The sequence below is a fragment of the Convolutriloba macropyga genome, chromosome 14 (genome assembly GCF_964194025.1).
Source record: "Convolutriloba macropyga chromosome 14, txConMacr16.3, whole genome shotgun sequence".
NCBI classification, from domain to species: domain Eukaryota; kingdom Metazoa; phylum Xenacoelomorpha; order Acoela; family Convolutidae; genus Convolutriloba; species Convolutriloba macropyga.
Window position 1 is genome coordinate 46,032,300 of NC_134481.1, and position 27,562 is coordinate 46,059,861.

The window sequence follows — 27,562 nt, forward strand, 5'->3', positions numbered from 1 at the left end:
CCTGTCGGTTAATGGGAACGCAGAGACAAATCTTGTAATCGAATAGTTAAATTAGAAATAATGGTTGACAACTGTGGCGATTGACACGAAATTCAGTCCATATTTATTACCCCAAATTACCGCACTTTTACATTCATGGTGATCACCTTTAATTTATCACTTCCTTGACTTCTTATGACATCCGATCTTAACTAGCTATTTACTCTGATAATTTACTTCTCTAAAAGATCAAGGGTCATCATATCACACATAACAATATGAAAAGTTGGGGACAAATCCAGTATAAATAGCACGTGTTAGCTCCTTGTTGCATTCACTCATTTCATAAATAACCAAGATGTAAATCAGCACGTGGATGAGGTACGTATATCTTTCCATACTTTAAACAATTAACATTATACTTTCAACAAAATGTATACGCTTAAGATGTATGTTTTTGTTCCATGGATTTACGTATCTATTTTCATTTCTGTTTGCAACTTCACCTCTGACTGCTTCATCGATCATAACAGAATGTCTTTTCTGTAACATTTCCGTTACTTGTCTCAATCTTGCTATTCGTAAAAACCTGGTAGTGAATATGGCTATCCATGGTCTACCTTTTATCCTTCTAAACATTTGTATCTAATTTTTTCGAATACTTCTGCTAAAAGATATTGCCTTATTTAGAGTACTTTTATGTATATTTACCTACCCTTGTGAAATCGTTCGGTGCTATATTAAACGAATAGCATGTCATGTGTCTTCTTTTTAATGTTTGAGTTTCTTGACTTAAACATGATATTTGTGTAAACCTGGAAGCGAATGTTTATCCAGGGTCTAGGTTTTGAAATTTCCTTCTAAACATTAATGTTTTGGAATACCTCTGCTAAAAGGTTATTGTCTTATTCAAAGTATTTTAATGTATGCTTTCTTAATCTGGTGAAATTTTTCGCTGCTATTTTATAAGCATCTTCTGATATGTATTCTTGTTTAAGATTTCAATGGAATGCTCCAATTGGAGTTAATTTTTTCCTTGGTCCTTTTACCAATTATCCTCTTTGCTTTCCTATATTCTTTTTGACAGCGGTGCTGCGTTCTAAATTGTCTTGTTTTATGTATTGGTGACAAACAACATCATAGTAAGTGAGTGGACCTAAGAATCTAAGTATGTCATTTTTTAAACAAACTTCTGAAAAGATTTCCGTAGTTCCTGTTACTGTTTTATTTTGTTTCAGCTAGTTAATGAATAGGTTGAAGTCATAATTTTACCCATTTTAGACGTATAATAGTGCAAATGTTGGTTTCTTTGCGTTCAAATTTCGTTTAGTATGCTAATAACCTCTAATATTTACTATTGAGATGAGATTGATGTCTTATATATTTAGTGTTTATTGGTTTGTTACAGTAAATACCTAACATAATAACTCAACTTCCCCTTTAATCGCTAAGTTTAATGAAAATTATTCGCTTTGTTGAAATGAAATTTCCGTTCCTGTTTCTGACCTCCTCATTTTTATGATTCCGTTATGATTCCGTTTCCGCTTCATGGTTCTAACTTACATTCTCATGATTCCCTAATATTTGTTCTGAGGAGTATCTTAATAAGTAATGAAGACTGATATGATTTGTTATGTGACCTTTAAAATAGTTAACATATTAGTGCAATATTCGAATTGACCTTAATCTGGCATTAAATTACTTAATCAGGCATTTGATTGAATGTATTTGAGTGATTTTGATAGTGTTTCTATTTTTCATTTTTCAAAATGCTGAAATCTGTTTTGATCCTCTTAGATAGCTTTCATTTTTGTTGAGTGCATGGGAAATTAGATTTAGGAAATAAAATCTTAACATCATCAAAATATTTTGGCTTTCTTTGTTTTTTTTTCAGGTTGTAGGGAACATGTAAGCTGACAACCTCTATATTAAACAAAAATTATCAATGTTTAATATAACCGGTTTCTACGTTTTTAAATAAAATATATAGAAATTTGAATTTTAGTTCTATAAGAGATCCACGAACTGAGCTGTAGTTTGCAAGGTGAAGTGTTCTTGTTGGTCTTTTTCGAATCATCCTTTCACGTTCTCTCATCTTATTGCTCAGACAATTTACTTCTTGTTGACCAGCTTGACTGCAAACACTAGGTTTTGTTGGTTGTATCTGCATAGATAAAATCTGTTTCTTGTGTTGTACTTCTTCGGGAAAGGGAAAAGTTTTTTTTATAGGTTCGTTAAGTGTTAATTCAAATGTGTCAGCCTATTAATCTTCTTGTTTTAATTTGGTCCTTATTGATATTTTTGCGTTGTTAAAACTTGATACTGTGATAGATATCGCTTAAGTTTGTTCATCTGAGTCATCTTTGAACTTGCTTTTGAATTATGAATTTTAGTTGTATAATGTTCTTTTTTTAAGACTTTGAGTTTTCCCAAAGTCTTGGTCTCAAGTATCACCATTGTTTTGCAATCTACCCTTTTTAAATTTTTATGATGTGCATATTAATCTTTATTATTAATAAGAATTACTCTTCAACTCTCACTCAAATAAAAATTAGAACAACTCTTTTACCTAATCTTATCTTTAAGTGTAATTAATCTCTAACTTTAAGACTCTACTTAATCTTTCACTTTAAAAACAAGTTTCTCTTTACTTTAAAATAATTTGGTAAAAAGTAGCTACACAGTAAAGTTAATCTTAACTATTCTTTCTAGTTTATGGACTTTAAATTATTTTGTTGAATTAGAAAGAAAACTTAAAGTTACTCTCTAACTCATTGCAAAAGTAAAGTTCTTCGTTATAATTTGTCTGTGAAGCACACTGATATATTAAATTTTTTTAATTTAGTTTTTAATGTATAATCTGTTACGCGTACATATAAAATAAATTTTATTAATCTAGAAGGCAATTTTTTTAATTCTCATTTAAATTGTAGAAACGAAGATGTCCTAAATTGTTGAAACGAAGATGTCTTAAATAAAGTTAATCTTTTGCAAATAAGTATAATTAATCGTCATCTCTTAAGTTAATTGTGTAATTATTCGGTAATTATTTTACTCTCTTCATATAAATTATTTTGTTGAATTTCATTAAAGAAAATTTTATTTTATACTTATTATTCAGATTATTTTCTTTAAATTTTTATAGCCTTCTTAGGTATTTTGAAAACGAAAGTTGAAAATCTTACACTATTTAGACCTTTTATTATTAAAAGGAAAATTGGAAATAAGCTATTGTTGACTTTTTTTAGTTGATGATCAGGAGTAATAGTGAGTAGAGGAATTGAGCAAAGCAAGCTGAGCTCGTTTCCTGTTTTTACAGCTACTCCCAAAAAGTTTAACCTTGTTCGATTATTAAAAAGTTAATGTAAGGCCAGGACATTATTTCTTTGAATCTGATTAGTTCAGAAATATGGACAGGAATGCAACAGGAATAATTAATAGTTCTGCTCTCTCTCACTCGCTAATAGGAGCTATGAAAAGTGAAAAATTTCTACATGTCCAACTCGTGGAATACGTAAACTAGCAGCTGAAACTGCTGGAAATGATAGCAAAAGTTGAAGTTGTTCAGCGTTTTTCCGATTTTCGTGAATATGCTGTAACAGCTAGCTATCTCTGCGGGATATTGAAGACAGCAACTATTGACAAGCAGTTTCTTCCTAAGAAACTATACAATAACTATTATAAAATTGTGGTTGAAATAGGAAATTGCCATTTTGAACATTTACGTTCAAATTTTTTGGAAACACATTTGAGCGTGCGTTATTGATATTCGAAGATTTTTTTTCCTTAGCGCAACAAATTGTTTACGTGACTTAAAACTTTGTTAAACAGCAAATTCATTTGTTACAATAAATGCGGAGTTGTTGTTGAGTAAATGTAGTCAAACAAAGAATTAATTTTAGTCATATAGAAGGAGAATCAAGAATAGCGACTTTGGAAACTAGCCAAATAATACAAAGGCGGTTGCAATCGTCGAATTTCTCTTATTGTTGGAGCAATAGATAAGAAAAAGCTGTCCTCAGTCTGACACGATTCTACAACAGCACACGTCTCAAGTTCCTCTTTGAAACTTATTTGTATTTCATTTTAAAAAAACTAGAGAAAATGTTTTTAATGAAACAGTCTTGTTGATCTAAACGAAAAATTGCCAGGAGAAGGAAATCGTGTATGTAAAAGTCCAAAAAGGTATAGCCGTTTTGATTTCAAAAATTAACAAGACAAACTAATTCTCGTTTCTGTGCCATTTATTTTATTGGGGCTTCTAATTTCAAGTTTAATTATTGCTAGTCGAGGTCAAGTTTTATGGTTTTAAATAGGAGTGTCAGCGGAAAGACTGGAAAGAGCACAAGAAATTGTGTGGCAAAACTGTTTCCACACCTGTGAAAACAAAGGAACTCACACGTAAAGCTGCTACGAGTAATGCTGATAAAACCTCTCTCCCTAAAAAGGTGAAGAAATCCGACACGAGAGGCATTCTTGAGCGCAACCAATCGCTGATAGCCGATTACGCAACCGAGTACAAAAGTAAGTTCCCAAGAGAAAGAGGTCATGTTGAAAGATTGGCGGTAGAGCGCACACAAGCGCTGGTCCGCTTGGCTGCCATCGAAGAGGGTTTCGAAGCTTATACCGACGATGATTTTACTCCTGAATTTGGGGTTTTTATGAAGCGCTGGAACACAGTCGAGCTTGAAAGCTTGCAAGCGTTTCTGCGACGTCCCGACAAGAAAGATGGTGATATCTGGGATTTTGATTCAATGTCTTATTCATCTGCTTATATACTGGAGCAAGAATTCAAAGTAAATTATCAACAGATTTTGCGTAACACTCCTTGTTCCGAAAAATTGTTTCATTTTGGAAGTAACTATATTGGCATTGGGTATGTGGATTTATGCCAACTGCTCTGGGGCGTATACCATAATGAAAGTGGAGGAACTCTGCGTTTCTATGGTTACGATCAGGCAGAAGTGACAGTTGGGAGGAGTGTGTTGATGTATGAGATGATGAAGGCAGAAGAGAGAGAAGTGAGTGAGAAGACGATTCTGCAGGTCTGGTTCTCATCCTGTTGGGACAGAGAGACACAAGAACAGTTCTTCTCATTTCTGGACAAACAGGTACCCAGAATAAACAACCATCTCCTGTCTAAATATGCTCCCATTTGGAAAGCGAAGAAGGGAATGACTGTCAAACAGGCTCAGGATGCTTTTACTGCGCATTTGAGATCATGCGATTTCATGCCCCTTAATAATCTACTTGTCGCGAACGATCGCATTATGTTTGCAAAATATTTGTTCACTGGTTGTGTTTTCGTTGACTTCAATCGACCTGATGACGTTATATGTGGAAACGTTACTATGTTCCCGGGAGCCTCGGAGAGCTGGGTCAAAGTTAGACGCGAAGATTTCTTTAACACCGTTGATATGAGTGCGATTCTTCGTAGCTCTGGTTCGGAAAATAACGAGTGTAAATCTGTGATCTCAAAAATCCTGAATATAACTACATCTAAGCTGAAAATTTTCAGGTCTTTGGTACAGGACAAGAAAATTGTTTGTAAATTTGCTCTGAAAGAAGTTCGAACGGACGATTCGACATTTGCTAGAGATATGAAAAGGTTGGATCCCCATTTCATAGACTGGAGCAACATTCCGGACTATTATTCCAGGTTGGAATTCATTGAACTGGCACGAAAATGCAGTGGTCCGGATACCCAGCATAGTTTTCATACAATGAATTGGGTCTGCAAAGTTTACGGTGCTTCGTTTTTCGATTTTATTGATCGACGCGAGTTGCTTGAAGACATGTACAGTCGTTTCAGACTGTCGGCTCGATTTTTAAGTCAATTCAGTCAAGCTATGTCATCGCAAAGTTTAGAGGGTCTAGTCAGGAGCCCCAAATTTGATCTCCCCCTCAATGAATTTTCATCTATGGCAATTGAGCTACACGGAGACAATTATCTCAAGCATCTAATGACTGACAAAAAGGGGAAAGTTCTGAACTTCGTCAGAAATTCATTCAATCACTACTGGCAAATCTTTGGAGATAATGACACTGTGATGTCAGTAACATTCTCTTTTAATGATGAGATAATGTTGAGGTTGGCAGACTTTGCCAAGTTAAAGTTGTGGTGAATGTATTAACTGATAAATCGGTAATTTTCTTTTAAAAAAAAATCAGCGAGAAATATATGTAGAGTAGTCTTGTGTTTCCATTTTTTGGGCTTTTGATAAACCATTTAAATAGCGAAGCATTTATTTGCTCTGATAACCAGAAAAAGTTTTTCTTACGGTGTTGACATGTGTCATTTTTATTAGTGTAAAGTTAATAATCTTGTTAATACCTTCAGTATATGCGCAAATGTACAAGTTTCGTTGTGTGTCGAAACAGTGCGATTTACGCTTTATTCAGTATCTTTCATGAACCACAATCTCTTGGTGTTCAGTTCCACGACAAATTTTTTAGTTTCATGACCTAGCCTGATAAGTCGCCCGGTAATTCTACGCCAATTAAATTTTAAATTGATTTTTCGAAAAAAATCATTTATATAAAATGATGTGTGATACTTAAGCCCATAGCAACTTATCTATGGACAATTAACAGTAAATACCCTCTGAAACAGCTGTTTAATTGCGTCAAGTGCATTCTTCAATAAAAAAGGTGACAGTTTTTTCTTTCCTCAAATATGACTACCTCAGTTTTTTTATTTGTAATAAAAAGTGTAATTTGTAATCTCAGTGTAATGGAAAAGAAAACACTGAAAGTACCGGCTCGTAACATAACTTTCAAATGCTCAACATTTTGTTTAATTGGTCTGAAACAAATTTGTAGCAATTATATTACTCCTGTTGTCTTTGCATTTTTTTGCTTGACCCTTTTGTCTGACCGTTTCTTGATTTTCTGTCTGGCCCTTTTTAAATTTTCGTCCTCAAAATCGGGATAAACTGGTAAATTACGGAGGGCATTAAATCGCTGAGCAGCTCTCATTGAGCCTCAAAATATGTGGTTTACCGAATCTGTTCAGGAGACATAAATTCTTGGTTATTTGAGAGCAGTTCGCCAGACGTTAGTTGGTTTATGTACTATTTTTGTAATAAGGTGCTTTCGAAAAGAAGTCAAAAGACCTTATGTTTTAATTCAACTGTTTTTTCCCGACTGTGGCATTCATGACCTCCAAATTGTTTGCTATTTGTTTTAGCTTGGATGGGTTTTTGCACTTTTTGAGATTTTCAAATATGAGATATCGTCTTTGGTTAGAACGTTGTTTTTAAAATGCTTTTGAGGTTGAATTCCGTTTTTTTTATAGGCGTGAGAAATTGGATTTAAACTGCAAATAGAATCTTGCCACAATCTACGCAAAGTTAAGTTCAGATTTTAGTCAGCAGTAATCTATGGCATGAAAGCTAAAAAGAATGAATACTGCTATCGGTCAATATAATTTTCTATTTTTAAATTGACTTGCTACCAGCGATACATGAATCACTTTGTTCATTAATTACAAAAACAAGACCAATTTACAGGATACTGATAGTATTTAAAGTGCACAGCCGTTAATTTCAAAAGATTTCAACTGTTTCTGAAATAACACTGTTGGACATATCCAGTCAAAAGTTCAGATGTCATTTCGCTGTGTGAGGACATTCGCAAATTTTACAACTCTCAAAACAAAATGTACTTTCAATTTGACTGATTTCGTCCAATTAAAATTTGTCCTCGAATTTTTTTTTTTGCTACAGAACGATTAATGCCTTGTCCCTTGAAGACTTTCCAATAATCATCAAACTTAAGGGTAGTATCAAAGTTGTAAATTTTGTTCAGCATAAGATCGTTTCGAACCAAAAGAAAACTGATTGGAAACAAATTGTGGTAAATGAGGCTCTGATTGTAGTCACTCGGTAAAAAATCTCTTATTCAAAGCGCACTTCAACGCTCGTCTTTGCATCTTTTCTAGTTTTCTGCAATTCGGCCAATTCGAGAACCATACATTTGACGCGTAAAAAAGAATTGATAAAATGTAGCATTTGTATAAACTTAGCTTTCGTATTTGTAGAAAAGAGAACGTTTCTCTTCAGGAAAAAATGCTCTTGTTGTGCCTTCGATAGCCGCTGATTGGTATGACTCCCATTTCAAATTTTTAGTAATAATTATACCAAGATCTTTCACCGAAGATTTGCATATAATTTCTGTTCATCTGGATACAAGTGGACATTACACTGATCTAACTTTTTCACATCAAAACATAAAGCTTCTAACTTTGCCATGTTGAATTCCAACCTGTTTTTTTTGACCATTTGATAGCTTTGTTTACATCAATTTGTAGCGTAAATTCATTTGACTTTCAATGATTTTTGTGTCATCGGCAGAAAGATTTGTCCTGTTCTCTATTGGAGATAGAAGGTCGTTAATGTACACAGAGAACACTAAAACTGCAAACCCTGAACACTGTGGAGCACCACTCGTAACAGTTAACTCTGACGAATACTCATCTACGCAGTGCGTTCTATTTGATGAATAACTTGCACAAAACTTGAGAAATTGGTTATCAAATCCAAAATGCATAAGCTTTAACAAAATTGAATTGTGATTTTTTTTATCGAACGTTTTTGCAGTATCGAGTTTAATGCTTAGTGCAGACTTTAGCATTTAAACAACGAAAAACTTTTCCTCCGTACTCGAGCATTTGAGTGATTATAGAATGCTTAGGCCTAAAACTATGCTGTCGTTTCTTTTATGCTGAAGTTTTTTAACAAACGATCCCTAAGTTTTCGTTACAATAACTTCTCGAAAATCAAGGAAAACGTGCACAAGATTGACACTGGTCTGTAATTTTTTATGTCAATTCTCGACTCCTTTTTATGCAGAGGTTTCATTATTAATTTCTTCCAGCTCTCTGGAAACGCTTGCTCATCTATAATTTTGTTAAGTACCTCAGTAACATCTTCAAATTTGGCTGCAATTTATTGTTTGACTCAGAACCCGAATGACAACTTAGGTTTATTGACTTTATTTCACTTTTAGTGAAATACATATCTTCTAGACAAATTGTGGGGTCTGCTGAAGCAAGTGGCTCTGTAAGAGGCCTCGTGTCTTTGAAAACAGATGCAAAGTTTTGATTGAAAGCATTGGCAATTTCCAACGCTCAAGAAATATTGTTTTCACCAAAGTTCATCTTAGTGGGCAGATCAGGAATGAGATGAAAGCTATTAATGTTTTGAACAACTTCTGTCCGAATTTGCAAATTCAACAGGAAATTTAGCTTGGATTGTTTCACTGTGAACATTAATTTCTGTTTTCAAGCCAATTACAACTCCTCCATGGCAACCATTGCATCGATCATTTCTACTTACTACGCTATAACTTTTTGAAATAAAGACACAGGTGTGATCAACTCTTGAATCAAATTGTGTTTATTGAATTTAGCGACGGTTTGGAGATATTATGAGAAGTACTCATCTTCAATTGTACTGTACTTCTATATGTTAGAGAAAAATGTACGTGTACCGCAGTTTTTTCTCTTTGATCAAGTTTTGTTAATTACGTCCTGAAGAATACCAATTGTTTTAGTGACGCAAACTGAAAAGGAAAAAAAGAATGAATATTTTAATGAAACTCCAAGCCGCTCTTTTGTATAGTTCTTCTTTTTTCCACTTGAAAAGTGAAACAAAGTTTTCATAATTAATTGAAAAGATGAGAACATTGAATCTGGACAAGAAAATTGAAATTGTTACATTTCTCTTTTCATAGCTTTAAGAGCGTAGCTATATAAGCTACTCTTTGTTAATTTGTTTGGTCGTCTGTTGCCCAATTTTGCAATCTAACTTTTGTCAAATAAAGAGTATAGCTATTGAAATTTTCATCTTTCTATCACCTTCTCTGACTGCTTTTTGGTGCTTGAAGTTTGGTTATCCTCTATAACCGTTAGTTTTCAGATTAATTGCGCAATTAATTTGGTCCTAGATGTCTACCCTCAATGTCAAATTACTTTTAACATAAATGTCATTTTCTGAATGAAGCCAGTAATAGTAATGCTTGCCCACAGCACTTCGACGGCTTTGTGTTTCCCTGAAGTGTGTGATCAAATATGATGTTTATTTACATGGCTGAAACAAAAATTCACATCACACATAGATGTTTGTGAAATATAGAAAACTGAAAGCAAAGTTTGAAGGCAACAGTGGAGAAAGTTTAGAACGAAATTTCATTAACATTTGACTTTCGTCTGAATCCATCTTTTTCCCTTTCTCTGAGTTTCCATATTGTTTTTGATCACAAAGCTCTCCAATTGATGGGAAATTTAAACGAGCCCATCGTGATTGTAACAGAATAGGAACATGTTTTTTTTTCTCGAATACTTAGAATAAACTGAAGAATCAAATCTTTAATGTAAGTGGGTAAGAGGTTGTTATAACTGGGAACATAAAAGGTTGACCAAATCTGGAAACTATATTTCCAGAATTTCCAAACTATTTTGCCAGAATGGAAAGAAAAGAATGGAGAAACAAAGAGTAGAAAAAATTTTATTGTTTCACTTTCTCTAAATGTCGAAGCTAGCAGTAAAAGCGATGACTCAAGTTTCACCTCAGTTTCTTGTATTGAAAAAAAACGTACCAAAACTTTCTCCGAGAACAATGTGTTCGCTATCCGAGGAAGAAGTTGCGATGGTCAACAGAGTTGAAAAAGATTTTTTTTTCAGATTATTTGGTATTTTACTCAAAATGAACGGTGGTTGCTCCTCTCGATGTTCTGGCTCACGGTCGGTTTTGAGGAGTCTTGATAACGTATCAAGAAGGATTGTTGGCGGCAATGAGACATCGACGTCAAGTTCGACGCCTGTCCAGAACCGCAATTGCAGGATAATCTCAAGGAGCACCTCGCGTAGAGACCTGAACGGACAATGCAGTCCTATAAGTAGGAATGGGAATCGAGTTGCGGCTGTACATTCTGCGGGAGTACAATCTGCGGTTAAGAAAACGGTGAATTCTATATCCAGACTTGCAAATTTATCTCCCAGAAGAAATGGAAACAGTGGACAAATCCCTGGGAATCAAGCACAGTCAGGGGTACAGGATGAAAAATCTCCAGTTTTAGCTGCGCGTGTAGAAATAGATAACGCACAAGCTCGTGGACAATCTGAACAAGTTGTGCATCCGACCTCGGGTGCTTCACATGTCGAAGCAGTCCCGGATCCGAATCCTGCCGTGGTGGGTGAAAATCCACCTCCTTATAATTATTTTGACTGGCTTAGTTTGAACGATACGTTTGATCTTCTTGAGCGTTCCAATGACTCCCGTGATGATAATGACGATGATTCCGATAGTAGCGGAAGTTATTACCGTGGCTTTTCCTCCGTAAACAGAAGTATTGTCTCTTCTCCGAGACCAACTTCGAACAGAAGACGCCCCTTTTGGCCTTACTTTGCACCCGGATGGGCGTCTCGCCAATCTTCAAACAATGCGAGGCTACCGATTCCCAGTTTGCAACCGCGCACTAGCCCCCAGGATGGCAACAGATGTCTTGATTACTATGAGCCTGCGCCCTGGGCCCTTGACCCTGTGTCCTCGGTCCCTGGAATCAATCGGAGGAATTTGAACAGACGCCTCATCCAGTTGTCCCCTTATCGATCGCGAGAGTATTATTGGCGACCTATGGACTCTCGAACACCTCCTCGACAAACTCGACATCCTCTCGTTATTCCCGGAACGCCTTCCCGAAGGTCGCGGCTAGCTGGCGTTTCACGGCGGTTTGAAGATGAGCCTGCCCGGTCAGTGGCTCCAGCGTTTTCGAGATCGGAGGAACGCAGGTCGCGTCGCCCTGTTGATCACGAGTCGCGAGTTCGACCTCAGAAAACCGACCAATCTTGTGAACATGATGATGAACATGCCTTCTAATTGGAATAGTTTTTTTCTGGCTGATTGTTTTTTCTGTGATTTGTGTTTTACCTTTGTCTTTTTAAATGCTGATCTTGTCCTATTGGATTGGTGAGTGATATTTGATAGATATGGTTGTTGATGATATTCTGGTTTTTGTACAGGTATATCAGCTATTGTTGAACATATCAATGAGCTTCTTTTCCTTACATTACGTTACATTATCAGGGTCAAATTGGCGCATTTAATAGTAAATTCTGATACTCTAAATGTGCGAATTCGAACCTGTTGATGTTAAGTAATGTAGTAGTGACAGAAATTGTTTTTATCTCTTAATTCAAATATTTTATGCTTCGATTTTCTTTCGTATATTAAAAATGGAAGATGCGGCTTGAGCATCAGTGCTTTCGCACAGCTAGGTCTGTCTTTCAATGATAGATTCAAAATTATAGTCACAGTATGGATCAGCGGAATTAAGAAAATTGAAGGACTTAAAATCAAAATTTCCGTGATAATGTGAGGAAAGTTTTAAAATTTTGATAAGTTTTCCAGAAAATTTTTGTAAAGATAAAAGGAACAAAAATAATTTTGCCTTTTAACAACAGGACGAGAATGTAGTGTTTTTGAACCTTTATTATGCCAATATTTCCAATTTATTTCTTGTCTTGCTCCGAAAAAGTTATCCACGGTTCAGATTTGCCAAGAAGATCGCCTAATTTCCTAACAATGAACCTGTCTTGCTTATTGTTGCTCTACTCAATAATTGAAAAAATAGTTTCGGAAAAGGAAAGAGAATAAAGATTTACCATTTATTTATTTATTTATTTATTAATTTATTTATTTATTTATTTATTTATTTATTTATTTATTTATAGATTTATTGCATGTTTGTTTGTGTTCTGTTGACGCGTGCTACACTTCGCATTTTGAAAGTTAACCTGATGTTATTTTCATCAAATGTCTGATTACAAATTTGGATGTTCAGTTGTGACTGGTCTTGAGAAAATTACAGTCGAAGAGCTGCAGGAGAAATTGGATATTGTGGCTGAAAGCGACACGAGAAGAGGCAAATTGTTCTTCAAATTGTCTTCACTTGAACGAGTGCACGAACTGACCCAGCTGAGAAGTGTAGAACATGTATTTGCTGTGGTGGATGTTTTGAATTCAGGCACGGATTCGTTGCGTAACAAAAAACACGAGCAAAATTGAAGTTTTTAATTGTTTTGGTGATTAATAGCCGCACAGCGATAGCTGGGGCTATTATTGGCCTTCTCTTGGTTTTTCACAATTCAAAGAATTTGAATTGTATTGGGGCGCTGTCTTTTTACGACTCGAAGAGGGGTATTGGAGAAGTCCTTTTTTTTAAATCAATTTTATTGGAGTGATTTTTGAAGCGGGAAATGAAACGCGTGAAAAAATTTGGAGTGATTTTGGTGCTGAACAAAAGTGAAGAGCGGAGCGAAAAGAGAGTGGTTTTTGTTCATACCGCTGTTTTTGAGAGACCGAGAAATTGATGTGTGAAAAAATTTTCTCTAAGCGAGCGAAATTTTTTTGTTTTTGTGCGGCATTTTAAAGCCGTTTTTTTTTCATTTTTTTTGGTTAAGAGGTTTGGCTATGATTTTGTTTTAATTTTAGGCTGGTTTCGGTAGTGGATTGAAGGTTTCTGGAAATTCATATGAATTTTATGATAATTCGGAGGTTTTTAATGTTTTTTGCTGATTTTCGGGCTAATTTTTGCGTTTTTTCGACGATGATTTTGTTTTACTGGCTCAAATGGATATTGAAGAAACCCCTTCTACTTGAGCAAATTTATGATAACACATGGTTACAGTTTTGTGGGTAAGAATCTTGTTTTTAAGAGCTTTTTCATAATTTAGCGTAAAGTATTTTTTTAAATATTTACTTAAGTGGTTTATTTTAAATAGTAGTTGTTTTGATAAAGTTATTTTGGCAGAGATAGTTTTTTCGGGATCTCAATTTATAACAAAATTTGATCAGATTTTTTATCATATTTTAACAGAATTGATTTTATTGTTTTTACTTTTTTGTTTCATGACTTTGTTTCAAGATAGTCATAAATTAGTGAAGGCACGTTTTGTTTGATGAGTAGTTGGATGGCGTTTAAATGGATTTTTACTTCGAGTCGTTTCCGGAATTCTTCCGGCTATGTTTTTTTAAGATCTGTTCACACATATTCATGATTTTTGAAGTCAAGTTGGAGTAGTGATTTTGGTCACGCCGAAACAGGAACTGGAGCGAGAAAGCGAGTGGTTTTGCGGCGTGAATTTTTTTCGCTCGAATTTTAAAGTAGAGTGAGAAAACGGTGTTTGAACAAAAATTCGGTTTCTCGGTATTGGTTTTTTGTTCACATGTGGCAATTTCACTCTGATTTTTACTGTTTTTTCGATTTTTTGGATCGGATTTTTTTCTAAATGGTTTTCCCAATCTATTCACAGCTCATTCTAGGCCTAGTTTTTTGTTTGAATTAAATTTTCATTTCTCGCTAGTGTTTTTTTGTTCACATGCGGCAATTTCACTCTGATTTTTACTGTTTTTTCGGTTTTTTGGATCGGACTTTTTTCTAACTGGTTTTCCCAATCCATTCACAGCTCATTCTAGGCCTAGTTTTTTGTTTGAATTAAATTTTCATTTCTCGGTAGGGGTTTTTTTGTTCACATGCGGCATTTTGATAATGATTTTGTTTTTTTTTCTAATTTTTTTGTTCTGATTTTTTTAAATGGTTTTCTGAATTCACTCATAGTCCATTCTAGGTCTAGTTTTTCTGTTTAGTCAATGAAAATTCTTTGAATTGTACGTCAGGACTTGTCCTGCTATGTTTTTTTATTTCGTCATGATTTTTGTTACGACCATATGACGTCACAGCCACTTTTTGTTCATTTGTTCATGCAATTTCAACTGAAGTGCGTGTGTGACGTCATTTTTCGCTCTTAGTGGAGCGAGTTTTTTTGTTCATTCGCGTGATTGAATTTTGGTCACACTTGACTTAACACACTCTCAAAAATGACTTCCTCACTTTGAAATTACTTTGATTTACTTTAATTCAAAGAGATAAGGTCAAATGGGCGTGTGTCACTCTAAATGAAGGTTATTTGAGATCAGCTAATAGAGGCAGCAATAACTTATACAGATTTTTAATCAAAATATAACTGATCAGCCTTCAATGAAAAGACGAGTTTTTTGTCTGTCTTTTTTACTGTTTTTTTAGACTGCCGATCTACGAATCTATTGCGGCTATTGTCTGGCAATCTGCTAGCTATGTTTTGTAACTTCAGTAGTGTAGGTACACGGCTAGTACATAGTGCATGGGGAGGGAGGGGGGACACTTTGAAATTTCACAACCCGGAAAATACTTAAACAAACAAACATGACAATGGCCAGAGACCTGATCATGAAACAAGGGGGGACAAATTTGTACTGGGTTTGAAATTTCAAAGTGTCACCCCCCTTGTAATATGTACTAGCCGTGTACCTATACTACTAATTTCCCTATTGAAAATTTCAGCGCCGGCGTTTGTGTGGCGTTTCAGCGCCGGCGAATATAGGCCACTGTCTCATCCCCCTTTTTTGCACCAAAAATAATGCGCTCTTTTTTACTGACAATGATTTGCAGTGCCTCATAAAAGGTCCATTGCAGAATATAACCGTCTTTGTCAATTATAGATGGTTATATTTCATTGTGGGAACATTTCTGAATAATTTGAATTTGAAAAAGCTTCAAAAATTGCTACTGTAAGAGATGTACAATCATGCAAGCAGCTTTCCAAGAACTTGAACTCTTGTTCAAGAAGGCATACAATTTAGGAACTCTTGTTCAAGAAGGCATACAATTTAGGAACTCTTGTTCAAGAAGGCATTCATATTAGAAGGCATACAATTTATAATAGTCTGCCTTCTAATATTAGACTGAGAACAACATAGAAAGCTTCCTTAAAAAAGAACTGAAAGAATATTTTTGGAAAGAATTTTTGAAGGACCCAAAAGGAACTGATATGAAAGATGACATTGAGAGCATTAGATTGTAATTTTTTTAAATCTTCATGATGTACATATATAATTGTGAGAACATTTTATGCTCGCATTTTAGGCCATTTTTTACTAATGTAAGGTCAAATTTTTAGTTAAGTAATTTATTGATTTTATAATTTTACATAATGTTATATTCTTAACTTTACATTGCCTCTTTTACAATTGCATCTTATATGTATCAGTGGTAATTAACAATGTTTTTTTCTTGTGAATTTCTCAAAATTCGACTGTAACATTTTATGAAATTGCTGTTCTTAACCCGGGTTGCAAGTTTTTGAAAAAATGAGTCTGTCTCAAAACATATATGAGCTGATTATAATCTAATCTCACGGACTTTTATTATAATCGGATAATACTTCTGTCAAATAAAAAAACATTGAATTATAATATGACATATTGAATTTAGTAGCGGTATCTAAACGTTATAAATCTAGATCTTATTTCATTGTCATAATTTTTTTCATGGTTTGTTACGAAATGTGTATTAACGCGGACCCACAGACGAAGTGTACGAAACTACTGAACTTGCCGAGAGGTTTTTCATGCGGCTTCCCGAATCCATTGACTGGACTAACGGTCTCAAATCTTGGTCTGCCTATTACAACAAAAGTGGGTACGATGTAGAAAAACTGAAACAGAAATCCATTTTACCCGATGATTATAAACCACAGTTTACAAATGGAAGGAAGCGAAAAATACCGGGTATTCCCGCTTTCAGAGTAACAGCTACCAGAACTGGCGAAAGGGAGGGCGCGGAAAACGGCGACAAAAATTCAAGTTCCACTGAAGATGTACACAAACATAGTTTTACTTCTGATCAAGCTGCTAAATGGTTCGGTGCAGCTGTGAACAATAAATTCGGTTGGCAACCCAATATGAAGAATTTTGATATGGAGGTCGTTTTGTACGTTAATGAATCGCGAATTCTAGTCGGGTTGCTTCTGACTCACGAGGCGTTGCATAAACGAAATATAACTGCTTTTGGTCACACGACGCTAAACAGTACAATAGCATTCGGTATGGCCCGTATGTGTAATATTAAAACGGGAGATATAGTAATTGATCCAATGTGCGGCACGGGAGCAATACCAATCGAATGCTGTGCTTATCGAAGTAATGACATTTATGCTATCGGTTCTGAATTGTCACACAATCCTGCCGAAAAAGCGAGAACAAATCAAGAAAAATATCCCAGTCTTTTTGGTCTTAAAACTTCACTCTCAATGGACGTCGGAAGATTTGACGTAACACATCTTCCGTTAAAAATGGCATCGGTTGACGTTGTTTTATCAGACCTCCCATTTGGCGTTCGAGTTGGATCCAAGAAGAACAACCAAGAGCTTTACCCGAAAATTTTACTCGAGTGTGCAAGGATCGCCAGACCTAAATCGGGAAGAGCGGCCTTCTTGACACAAGATAAATGTAACTTCATCAAAGCATTGGCCCTTAGTAAACAGTATTGGTTTGTTGCTAACAATCCGCATATCAATATGGGCGGTATGACCGCAGCTATATTTGTTTTAACTCGAAGTGAAGCCAGATTCAACGAAAGTTCAGAAAAGAAAAATGTAGAAAGTTCAGACTCAAATAATGGTCAAATAAGTTCAGACAATGGTTATTTGGCTGATGTTGCGAGTTCATGTGCGACTAGTGATATTGAAAAAGAAACGATTTCTCAAGTTAGCTCAGCGCCTGAGGTTCCAAGTTTAATCAGCGGAGCCGATTCTGTTTTCTCAAATGGAGCGAAGACTTAAGCAGTTTCCTTGGAATCATCTTTCTCTGTTTGAAACAGAATCGGAGAATAGCCAATTAGATGCCATTGATTAATCACGTTGAATATTTGAAATAAATGTACTGTAATGTCTTGAGTTCTTACAAACAATTTGTTTACAAAGTTTTTAAAGTTGCGTTTTGATTTCTTTTTATTAGTGTCTTCAATTTTGATTACATAGATTTGACTGAAGAGTTGATTGCTTTTTAAAAATGACGGTTGAGTTAGAACTATATTCCGCGATTGCAGCTAGCCGTCGTGATGTTTATTAAAATGAAAAAATCAGCCAAAATCGTTTCTTGGGTTAATTAAGATTAAATATCGTTGTGCTGTTTACATCGTGATAAAGCGCTCAGGCGCATTTATAGAATCGTTATTACTCTCGAGGGCAAATTGAAACATTTATTCTAGTCATCTCTGTTGTCTGACTGTTTTGACTCTTTGAGCTGGAACTTTTTAAATTTCCTGCTGATCTAAATAGCTTTCTTTCAAAATTTTAAGCAGCTGAACTCATTTGGTGTTGTCGAGTTCACTATAAAAAATTTTGCCTCAGCTCATAATAGTGGTCTGCATTTAGGTTTCTTGACGTCATTTGAAGCTCGTAATATCGAAATCCCACGTCTAAAGCTGGCTACAAAGGCATTGAGCACCTGACTGGCATTTGTTCAAAAGAATTTGGTCGGACAGTTTTTTTTTCTTGTTAATGCGATTTTTGTCCGACTGTTTTTTGCGTATCAACATATATAGCATTTCAAATCGTCATCATATATAACATTTCAAACCTTCAAGCTATAGGTCTTCCAAAAAAATTAGGCATAAAACTTGCTATTTTTGATGTTACCGCAATCAGAACAGATGGAAACTGCTAATTAAATACCCGGAGGTTTGCTTGCCTTTTCCGTGATTCTAAAATTTTTGTCATGGATTAGAATGGTTGCATAGTGAATTGGGGATGATTTTCCCATTATTTTTGCCCATGAATAGCCAATATTTGAAGAAATATTAATTTTTAAGTTGCCATATTTGCGCTGGTAACGGGATGAAGTGTTCTTCTGATGCGTTAAAATAAATATATATTTGTCAGGTACGCACTATAAGTGTTTTTTCTCTCAAACTACAAATGCATTTCTTATTACAACTGGTTTTTTGGTATATTAAGCGAAACCGTTATAATACTTAGAATACCTTCAAATTTGTTGTCGGTAGTTTGTCGCTCATTCCGGCTGGTAAATTTTTGTTAACCACCAATTTTTTTCAGTTAATATATCAGAGAAATTGTTTTTTTTTCAAAGAAGGTGACTGCTCTTCAATAAAGAAATTATATTTTAGCTCTGATTGTTACCTTTATTCGATTCAACGAGTGTATTCAATTTTCAGTCTGAAGTCCTAGCAATTTATTTGACCCATTTTTGGGCTATTCTGTAACTAACTTGAGATTTTTTATTTGTGACATTAGTTGGAGAAGAATTCATCCCATTTCTTTCCGCAAAAACTCTTGATTTTCCATGCGCACAAAATTGCGCTTTGGCTTTAAAATTGGAATCAATATTTTGGTTTTTATTTTCCTTTTAAATACGTTTTTGACTAAAACTTGGTTGTTATTAATTGAGTCTTCAACCACTTAATTAAAATGTGTATGAGATGCACGAGCCGATATATGAGTAACAGCTTGTCAGCAATTAGTCTCCAGATCCCTTCAATTAGTAAACCTTCAGGTCTTTTTGCATTTATAATCTACCCCCAGAAGGTTTTTGTTCAGTTGCGCCTACTTAAAATGTATCGTGGAAAACAGTAACAAGCGCGATTATATATTCATTTATATGTAAATATTTACACACACACACCATATATATCCATATATGTATATCTATATATGTAATATATATATATATATATATATATATAATATATATATATATATATATAATATAATATATATATATATATATATATATATATATATATATATATATATATCTGTATGTATAATTATATATACTGTTTTTTGGCGATACATTTTTTTAGGCGGGAATGAATTAATTTTTTATGGGTAAATCTTTGCAGTTCCGGGTTGCTCTTTGCAGTTCAAATGATTCATTGCTGGCTAGCTGTTAATCATGTCTGGTCTCATTTAAGTTTTTACTGGAGCCCCTTACAAGAAACAATTTTAGTCTAAATAAACTTATTTAAGTGGAAGAGAACCAAATTCTAATTTTGCTAATTCAAATGCCAGAGCGCTGTTTTGTTCGTAATGGATATTAAAGTACTTTTTGTGGAGAAAAATGGATTTATTTTTGTGGCACCTCCTGTCACTAATTTTGTTTCCCACGAAGATAGTCTCAGAATAGGCCTGAGAAGCGGTCATAAAATCGGTCATTGCTAAGACTTTAGAGACTGAAAGTCGAATAAACGAAGGTCTCAAAATTTTTATAGAAAGCGATTAGAGCTGTAATTTCCTCAAAAACTACCCAAAAAAATTTTCATATTCTCGTCGAAGTTTTAAAGCAGAACTTTTTGGATAACAGGTAAAGCATCTTAGATAGGAAATCTAGATATATTTAACCAGTTAGATGTTGAACCAATTGCATACTCTCTTCGATTTTTCAGCCCTTCGAGTTTTCCAGTAAAATATTAGTTATGCCAGGAAAACATTAACTACTTCTTTAACGAAGAGCAGTGGATAGCGTTTTGGCAAAATTTCTAAGGAAAAAAGTTTACAAAATGTTTTGATTTTAAAAAAAATTAAATTTAAAAAGCTAGAAATTAATTTTCAGAAAAATGGGAGACATTGAAAAATCTTTCTTGTTCTCGGTTGGATCATTCCTTCAGAAGTCTAGCCCGAGTTTACTTCCCTTCGCTCAAACCGCGTTGGACAAGGTGGAGCTGATTGGTGAACATTATAGCACGACGACCAGTCGCGATTCGAAATTTGTTTCAAAATCTGCCAAACATGACTGTGCCGGACTCGATGTAAAACTGGTTAAACGTCCACAATGTGCTAAATGCTTCTGTCTTCTGGAGTTTGGCATAAATTGTAAAATTCGAGAAGAATCTGACACGAGTAATGTTGTCATTATCCGTTGTAATATTTGCGGTTTTGAGTTGCGAGAAAATGTAAATGTTTGCTTTAAGAACAAACAAATCAACCCGTGTAGTGAGACGTCGTCTTTTCAATTCAAGGAGGAATCTCGACTAATGGGCACACGCACGTCAGTGAAACAGCAGTTGAAAGATATTCAGAAAGAGAGTAATCGGTACAATTACGCAGGTGGTGTTACGAAGAAATCAGCGCTTAGTAAGGAGAAATCTAATCAGAAGTTATCGCTCAAAAATTTGTTCGAGTAAATTTGCTGCGCTCTTTTATCGATTATTTATTGATTAATGTAACTACAACGTTTCCACCAGAACGAGGGGAAGGCATGGAGCAGGGTTTGAGTTTTGACGTATTAGCAACGTGATTGTCGCAGCTGTACAACTGAGGGATTGAAAGAGTGTTAGGAGCTCCTTTTGAAAGCGAGGATTAAAAGAACTTGTGAAATTGAATCTGTTTCTGTATCATTGGGATTGAACGACTGTACGAAAGAAAACGAAAAAGAAATTTGAATTCTGTAGTAAGCGATGTAACGTTCAAGTGCTTTGTGGCTGTTGGACTCTGCGGATGTTTCCTTTTGCAACCTGTAGATTCTGACTTTTTGTAATTATTTTTTGTGCGACTTTATTGGTATAATGTTAATTGTTATACTATGCAAACCCTTATCATGTAAACCATTATCATAGGAAATTATGGTTCAAAAACAGACGTTTGCTCATGTATTGTGTTGAAATTGTTCATAGGGTTCGTTAATAGTTGCAGTTCTTGATAGCATTATTAACTAAATGTTGAACTTACTGTATCATTTTAGTCCTTATATAAGTTCAACATCACCAGACGAACTCGCCTCTCTATCGTGAAAGACATTAGTTTACGGTGTTTTCAATGTCATTAGTTACCATGCTGAATTGAGCTTTGATCTTTTTTTCAGAAGCAGTCTCTCGTCAGGGGGTTTGCGTTCAAGCGACTACGCCACCACAGTAGAAGCTCAGAAAAAAATGTTGGACCAGTTTTTAAAGATTACTTTTCTTTATGAAGAGACTTTGTTATGGTGAAGCTGTAGATATTGTTTCCTTCGGTCTTTGTAAAGTTAGTGTGATTTGCAAAGTTCATTTTTCTGACCACGTTTTGGGGGGAAAATGAACAGATAAATGCAATTATAATTGCTATCAATAAGATTTGGAAGTTTGTTTCGTTGCAATGGAGTCTGCCATTCAAGCATTATTAATAAAACAAGAAGACACCTGTTAGCAGGATTAAAGACACGGTAGCGCAAAAACCCCTATGAGGCACGACGAGTTTTGGCATGTTTGAGATTGAAGCTGTTTAAGCTCAAAAGATATTAGAGATAATAAGATAAATAAATTTTAGGAAATTCAAAAGAATAAAAAAGTGAAGTTTTTAACAAAATTCAGTCGTAGATATAGTCTGAAATATATTTAAAATATTTACAGTTTTTATTTGTCAAAAGTCGACTTTGAGGCCTGTGAGTGGGTGTTATTTCAGAATGACATGCAAAACTTTACTTTACTTGAGGGCGTTCACCAGGTTGCATTTACCATTCAATATTAGCAGATAAATATCATTATTTGACAAACATACAGTTTCAAATTTGATTAACATTCATTTTCTAAATTGTTATATGCAATTGTCGTTATACATCTGGTAGTTTTGGTTGTCTTTCTGACTTTTTTAACATACGTTTCTAAGCTCTTAGATATTTTTCATGTTCTTTTCTGTGATTCAATACCCCCACTCAGATTGTTGCTGCTAGGTTAGAATCTGGACTCGCGCAATTGGTGCGCTCGAGGTTGTGTCAGAAGATCTGCGGCCATTTCATCTGTTGGAGTGTAGATCAATTTGATTGAGTTGTCATCAACTCGTTCTCGGATGAAATGATATTTCGTGTCGATGTGCCTTGATCGTTTGTGCAGCACCGGGTTAGTTACAAGCTTTATGCAACTCTGTTTGTCCTCTCCTTTGGTTGTGGGCTCACACTGTTCGTAACCCAGTTCTCTAAAAAGACCATGCAAGAAGATGGCTTCTTCAACCGCGGCAGCTAAACCCTAGTATTAAGATGAGAGTGACACTGTTGGTCGTTTCTTCACTTGCCAGCTGACAGATCCTCCACATTCCCAGCTTGAAATAGTATCATGTGGTTGATCGTCTATCATTGACGTCTCCACTCTAGTCTGCACCTGTTTCGCCAACTAGAGTGCTGTTGCTTGTTGGTGGGAGAAAGAGTCTAAGGGATTTAGTTTGTTGTACGTATCTCAACACTCGCTTGCCAGCATTGAAATGCTCAACAGTTGGATCATTCATGAAGCGTGGTAAGAAATTTTTGGTCTACATATCTGGTCTAGTTTTCTTAGCTAGGTAAAGTAATAAACCTTCTAGACTTCTAAACTCGTGTGAATCTACTCTTACTGAATCTTCTTGAGCTACTTCAATTTATACATTTTTCTGCTGATGTTTTGCTTGGTTTGCAGTCTTGCATATTGAACTGTTCTAAAATGTTTTGAGTGTACTTTTGAGTGCATTGTTTTCAGTGCGAATTCTGAAAACAAAAAAGAATAACTTTAGATCAAGTTATTCCTTTTTCGGTTTCAGAATTCGCATTCCTAGAAACCATTCTAGATCTCCTCTGTCGTCCATTTTGACCTTGGATTTTCGGGAGCTTTTCAATTTGTTGATCTCTGTTTGACTATTTCCCGCTATGAATTAAGTCATCAACCCAGTGTAGAACCACCAATTTTTCATCTTAGTTTTTAAGAAAACGGCGGTAATCGTGTTTATTTCTCTCAAAATCTCGCTGAAGTACAAAAATGAAAGCTCCTGATATTTGGCTGCTTGTTCCAGTCCTATTTTGATTTTTAAGCTTACAAACTAACTTGTTGCCATTGCTGTCTAATTTTTTGAAACCTTTTGGTTGCTCTAGATAAACTTCTTCGTCTATTTTAGGATGCAAATAAGCTGCTTTTACATCCCTTTATTAAAAGACGTTTTCGATAACTGATAAAGCTAGTAAATTTTTGAAGGTTTCAGGTTTGCTTGCTGGAGCAAAAGCATCTGAATTTTGGATTCCCTCATTGTGTTTAAAACCTTCTGCCACATAACGAGCTTTAAGTTTTTCAATATTTCCGTATGGGTTTAATTGTGTACACCCAACGGCCAGGATTAATATTTTTTCCTTTTTCTTTTTGAACTAAGTCCCAAGTTTATGTTTCATTTAAACTTTCTATCTCTGCTTTCATTGCTTCAAGCCATGTCTTTGTACCGAATTGATAGTGTTTTTGAAATTTTCAAGCTCATCGAAACTTTATTGTGCTGTGTACAGCATGAGAGTAGCTTTTACCAAAGCATTCCGGACGTGCTCTAGACCTATCACTTCGCTTAAGCGCTCTATCTTGTGCTGCTTCCCTCCTCAATCTTTTCATTTCATCGTACTCTGTCCAAAGTTGTATAGTCTTTTCGTCTACTGATGGAATTGCTGTTTGACATAGTTTACCTCTAATTTGCAGTCTTGAGGGTGGCTTTAGTTTTTTTCTGTTGTAAGTTTTTGACAGGTACCGTTATTTTTGAAGGCTTTCTATGTTTTTCACTGCGACTTTTGGATTAAACTATACATTAATTTTGGTTTGACGCTTGAACTTGGTCTTTCCTCTTTAATTTTTCAACTTCATTTTCTCTTTTTTCATTTTCCTGAACACTGTTTGTTTGAGTTGTGTCACCATGTGAACTTAACTCAATTGAGTTGCTTGTATCCTGAAGTTCTTCAGGTAGTTCGTGAAGTTCTTCTTCCAATAGATCGTTTTCATTTAACCTAACGTTTCAAGAAGTAAAAATTTGCCTACTTTTATGTTTTGCAACAAATAAGCTAATGTGTTATCAGAGTAACCAACCTCTACTACTGCTCTGGTAAAACGTTCTGCAAGACCTTTTTGCTCAGGTTTTTCAGGAACTGTGAATTCACGAGCTATTTCTTTGCTTATGCAAAATTTTTGAAAGGCTTTGTTTTTATTCTGTGCCATTATCAGTTCGCAAAATTTTTGGTGGGGCATATAAGGCAAAAAACTCTTTGAAAGCTTGCTTGCAATTCTTGCGTTTTGTATTTCATAGGTTTTACTGCGGAGCCACTGAATTCATCTATGAAACTAACAGCATAAATGTTGCCTCCTATACTTGATGGACTCACTATAATCAGAAGTGCAATAACTTCAGAGTAAACTCTTTCTAGTTTTTGATTTCCGTTGTTATCGCTCACTTTTCGAACAGTCTTTTAGAATTTCTTTCTAAAGCTCAAATTTTACAAAAATCTTTAGCTTTGGAAACATTATCTGTTGTATTTGCTACATCTCTAAAGTTCAAATGTCAAGTTCTTTTGTGACCAAGTTGTGCTTGGCACGTGCCCTCACTTAAGTTTGACAAGTGGTGCTTTGTATTCTTTTCTGTATGGTAAGAACAACAATTTGCATCTTCTTATCAGTCTAATTTTTTTTGTTTTTTAGCACTGACTTAGATTTGTGTGAAATAAATCGTGTTGCTTTGAACTGAACTGGAAACTAAAATTAAATTTGTTTTGTGCTCTGGTACATGCAGAGGTTTTTCAAAAGTCAATTTATGTAGCACAACTTTAGTGTCTCGTGCTTCTACATCTACCTCTCCTATTCCTTCAACTTTTGTTTTCCCTCCATCTGGATTGTGAACTGTGGTTTCTAGTTTGTGATATTTTTTAAACCAGGTTTTATATATTATGTTATCAGCGCTGCCTGAATCTACTACTAAATCAGTTTTTGAAACTTCAAATGAGCTTTCAGCGCTTAAACTAGATGCCAAATTTTTAGAGGACTTCTTGTTGATTTTTAGATGTACTTGCTAGATGGCCTTGCATATACTACGTTCGGCAGTGTCCTTTCTGTAACTATTATCTGCTAAATGTCCAGGTATGTTACATACAAAGCGCAATCTAGAATTTTTGGAACTACCAGGCTTAGAAAAAATCTATCTAGGAGCTGATTTGAATGAAGATTGTATACCAATTTGATGAAGCTTTCTTTGCTGTCATTGCAACGTTTTGATTCTCCTCCACATCTTTGTCTGCGGCTCTCCTCGAAGTTGTGGAGACGCTTCCTCAGTTTCACAAATTTATCCGCAGGAGTGAAGCTCTCCTGCACCACAAAATGCTCTCATCGTTGTGGAAGACCGCTCAATACAATTGCATTAAACAGCGTCTCAGAAAGCTCGTCACCAGCATGATGCAAGCGGGTGACCAATTTTGCGCTCTGAAGAAGTACTGGTGGATGGCTTTGTGCTGGCGAATTTGTTGTCTGCCCCACTGCGTCATCAGACTTATGACTGTGGCTGTCTCGTCGCTTCCGAACCGTTGCTGGAGAAGTAGCCAGGCTTTCTGACAATAACCGAGACCTTTGCTGTTCACACAGGCATGCCGAATGAGCATGAGGCTTCTGGCGTCTAGTGTCATTGCCAGGTGGCACCAAATTTGGTTTTTGCGGTTCGCATTCTCTTGTACAGCTGTAGCTCTAACTTGAGTCTATACCTCGCATTCTCGCGTTTGCGTGTCATTGGCATTTTTGCCTCAGTATTACTGGCCTGTCAGATAGGTCAACTGTGTGTGTGTGAACGGTTCGAAGAGGTCCTTGGTTTGTGCAAAGGCAGAGAAACATATCCTCCATGTTTGGTAGTCCTCTGCTAATCCACTGAGTGTCATCCAGTTAAAGCTCTCATCCAGTTCTGATTAAGCTTTTATATAAGAGGGAAATCTCAACTTTAACTCGTCAATCTCGGAGAGCTAAAACTGCCAACACTGACACTACAATCTCAACCAAATTTGCTATTGGCGTATCAGCGGGCTTATTGCCCGCCCCATAAACTGTTTTCAAGATTAAGGACACTAGCGCAACCCCGATAAGGCAGGGCGAGTTTGAGCAAGTTTGAGTTTGAAACTGTTTAAGCTCAAAAGATATTAGAGAGAACGAGATAAATTGATTTTAGGAGACGAAAAGAGAAGAAAAGAGTAAAGATTCAACCAAAAATCAGTCGTAGATAGTCTGAAATATATTTACAATATTTACAGTTTACATTTGTCAAAAGGTTTATGTATCAAAAAACCGGCGATTTTGAGGCGTGTGAGTGGATGTCATTTCAGAATTATATGCAAAACTTTACTTCACTCGAGAGCGTTCACCAGGTTGCATTTACCATTCAATATTAGCAGATCAATGTCAATATTTGACAAACATACAGTTTCAAAAGTGATTCACATTCATTTTCTATATTTTTATCTGCAGTTGTCGTTATACATCTGGTAGTTTTGGTTTTCTTTCTGCCTTTTTTAAAACTTTTTTTTAAGTTTTTAAGCTCGAAGATTGTCTAAGTTCTTTTCTGGGATTCAATAGCACCAAATTTTGGCAAGATTTGTTTTCTATGAGCATTTAACTACTTTGCGTCGCATATTTGACTTGATAGAGACAGTCGATTTCTCCCTGTGATGTCAAGGAGATTCTTTGTGCAAGGAAACCAATTTATTTGTTGACGAAACACTGCTTTTTGTCTGTTGAACTCTTCATGTGTATCTTTCTACAACCTGTAGATTCTGATTGTATTAATATCTATTTTCTGCACTTTTATTGGTAAAGTAGTAATTTTTAGACTATTCAATCATTATCATATCAAGCCTTCATCATTGATAACCATAGTGCAAACAATACAGACATTTTTTCATGGATTGTGTTGAAATTGTGTTCATAGGGTTTTTTAATTGTATCCCTGCTGAATTGTGCCTAGACATGTATTCAC

The 27,562-nt window shown here is 35.3% G+C and overlaps 2 protein-coding genes across 2 annotated transcripts; both read left to right on the forward strand.

Annotated features, from left to right (window-relative positions):
• Positions 1–329: 329 nt before the first annotated feature.
• LOC142353508 (uncharacterized) lies at positions 330–6,176 on the forward strand. Its single transcript, XM_075405758.1, has 2 exons — positions 330–360; positions 4,296–6,176. Exon 2 carries the CDS (start codon positions 4,641–4,643, stop codon positions 6,102–6,104), a length of 1,464 nt encoding a protein of 487 aa, XP_075261873.1. The 5' UTR covers positions 330–360; positions 4,296–4,640; the 3' UTR covers positions 6,105–6,176.
• A 6,538-nt stretch (positions 6,177–12,714) lies between these two features.
• Positions 12,715–17,854, forward strand: LOC142353639 (tRNA (guanine(6)-N(2))-methyltransferase THUMP3-like). The gene is made up of 2 exons (XM_075405936.1): positions 12,715–13,005; positions 16,386–17,854. Exons 1-2 carry the CDS (start codon positions 12,795–12,797, stop codon positions 17,636–17,638), a joined length of 1,464 nt encoding a protein of 487 aa, XP_075262051.1. The 5' UTR covers positions 12,715–12,794; the 3' UTR covers positions 17,639–17,854.
• Positions 17,855–27,562: the final 9,708 nt, after the last annotated feature.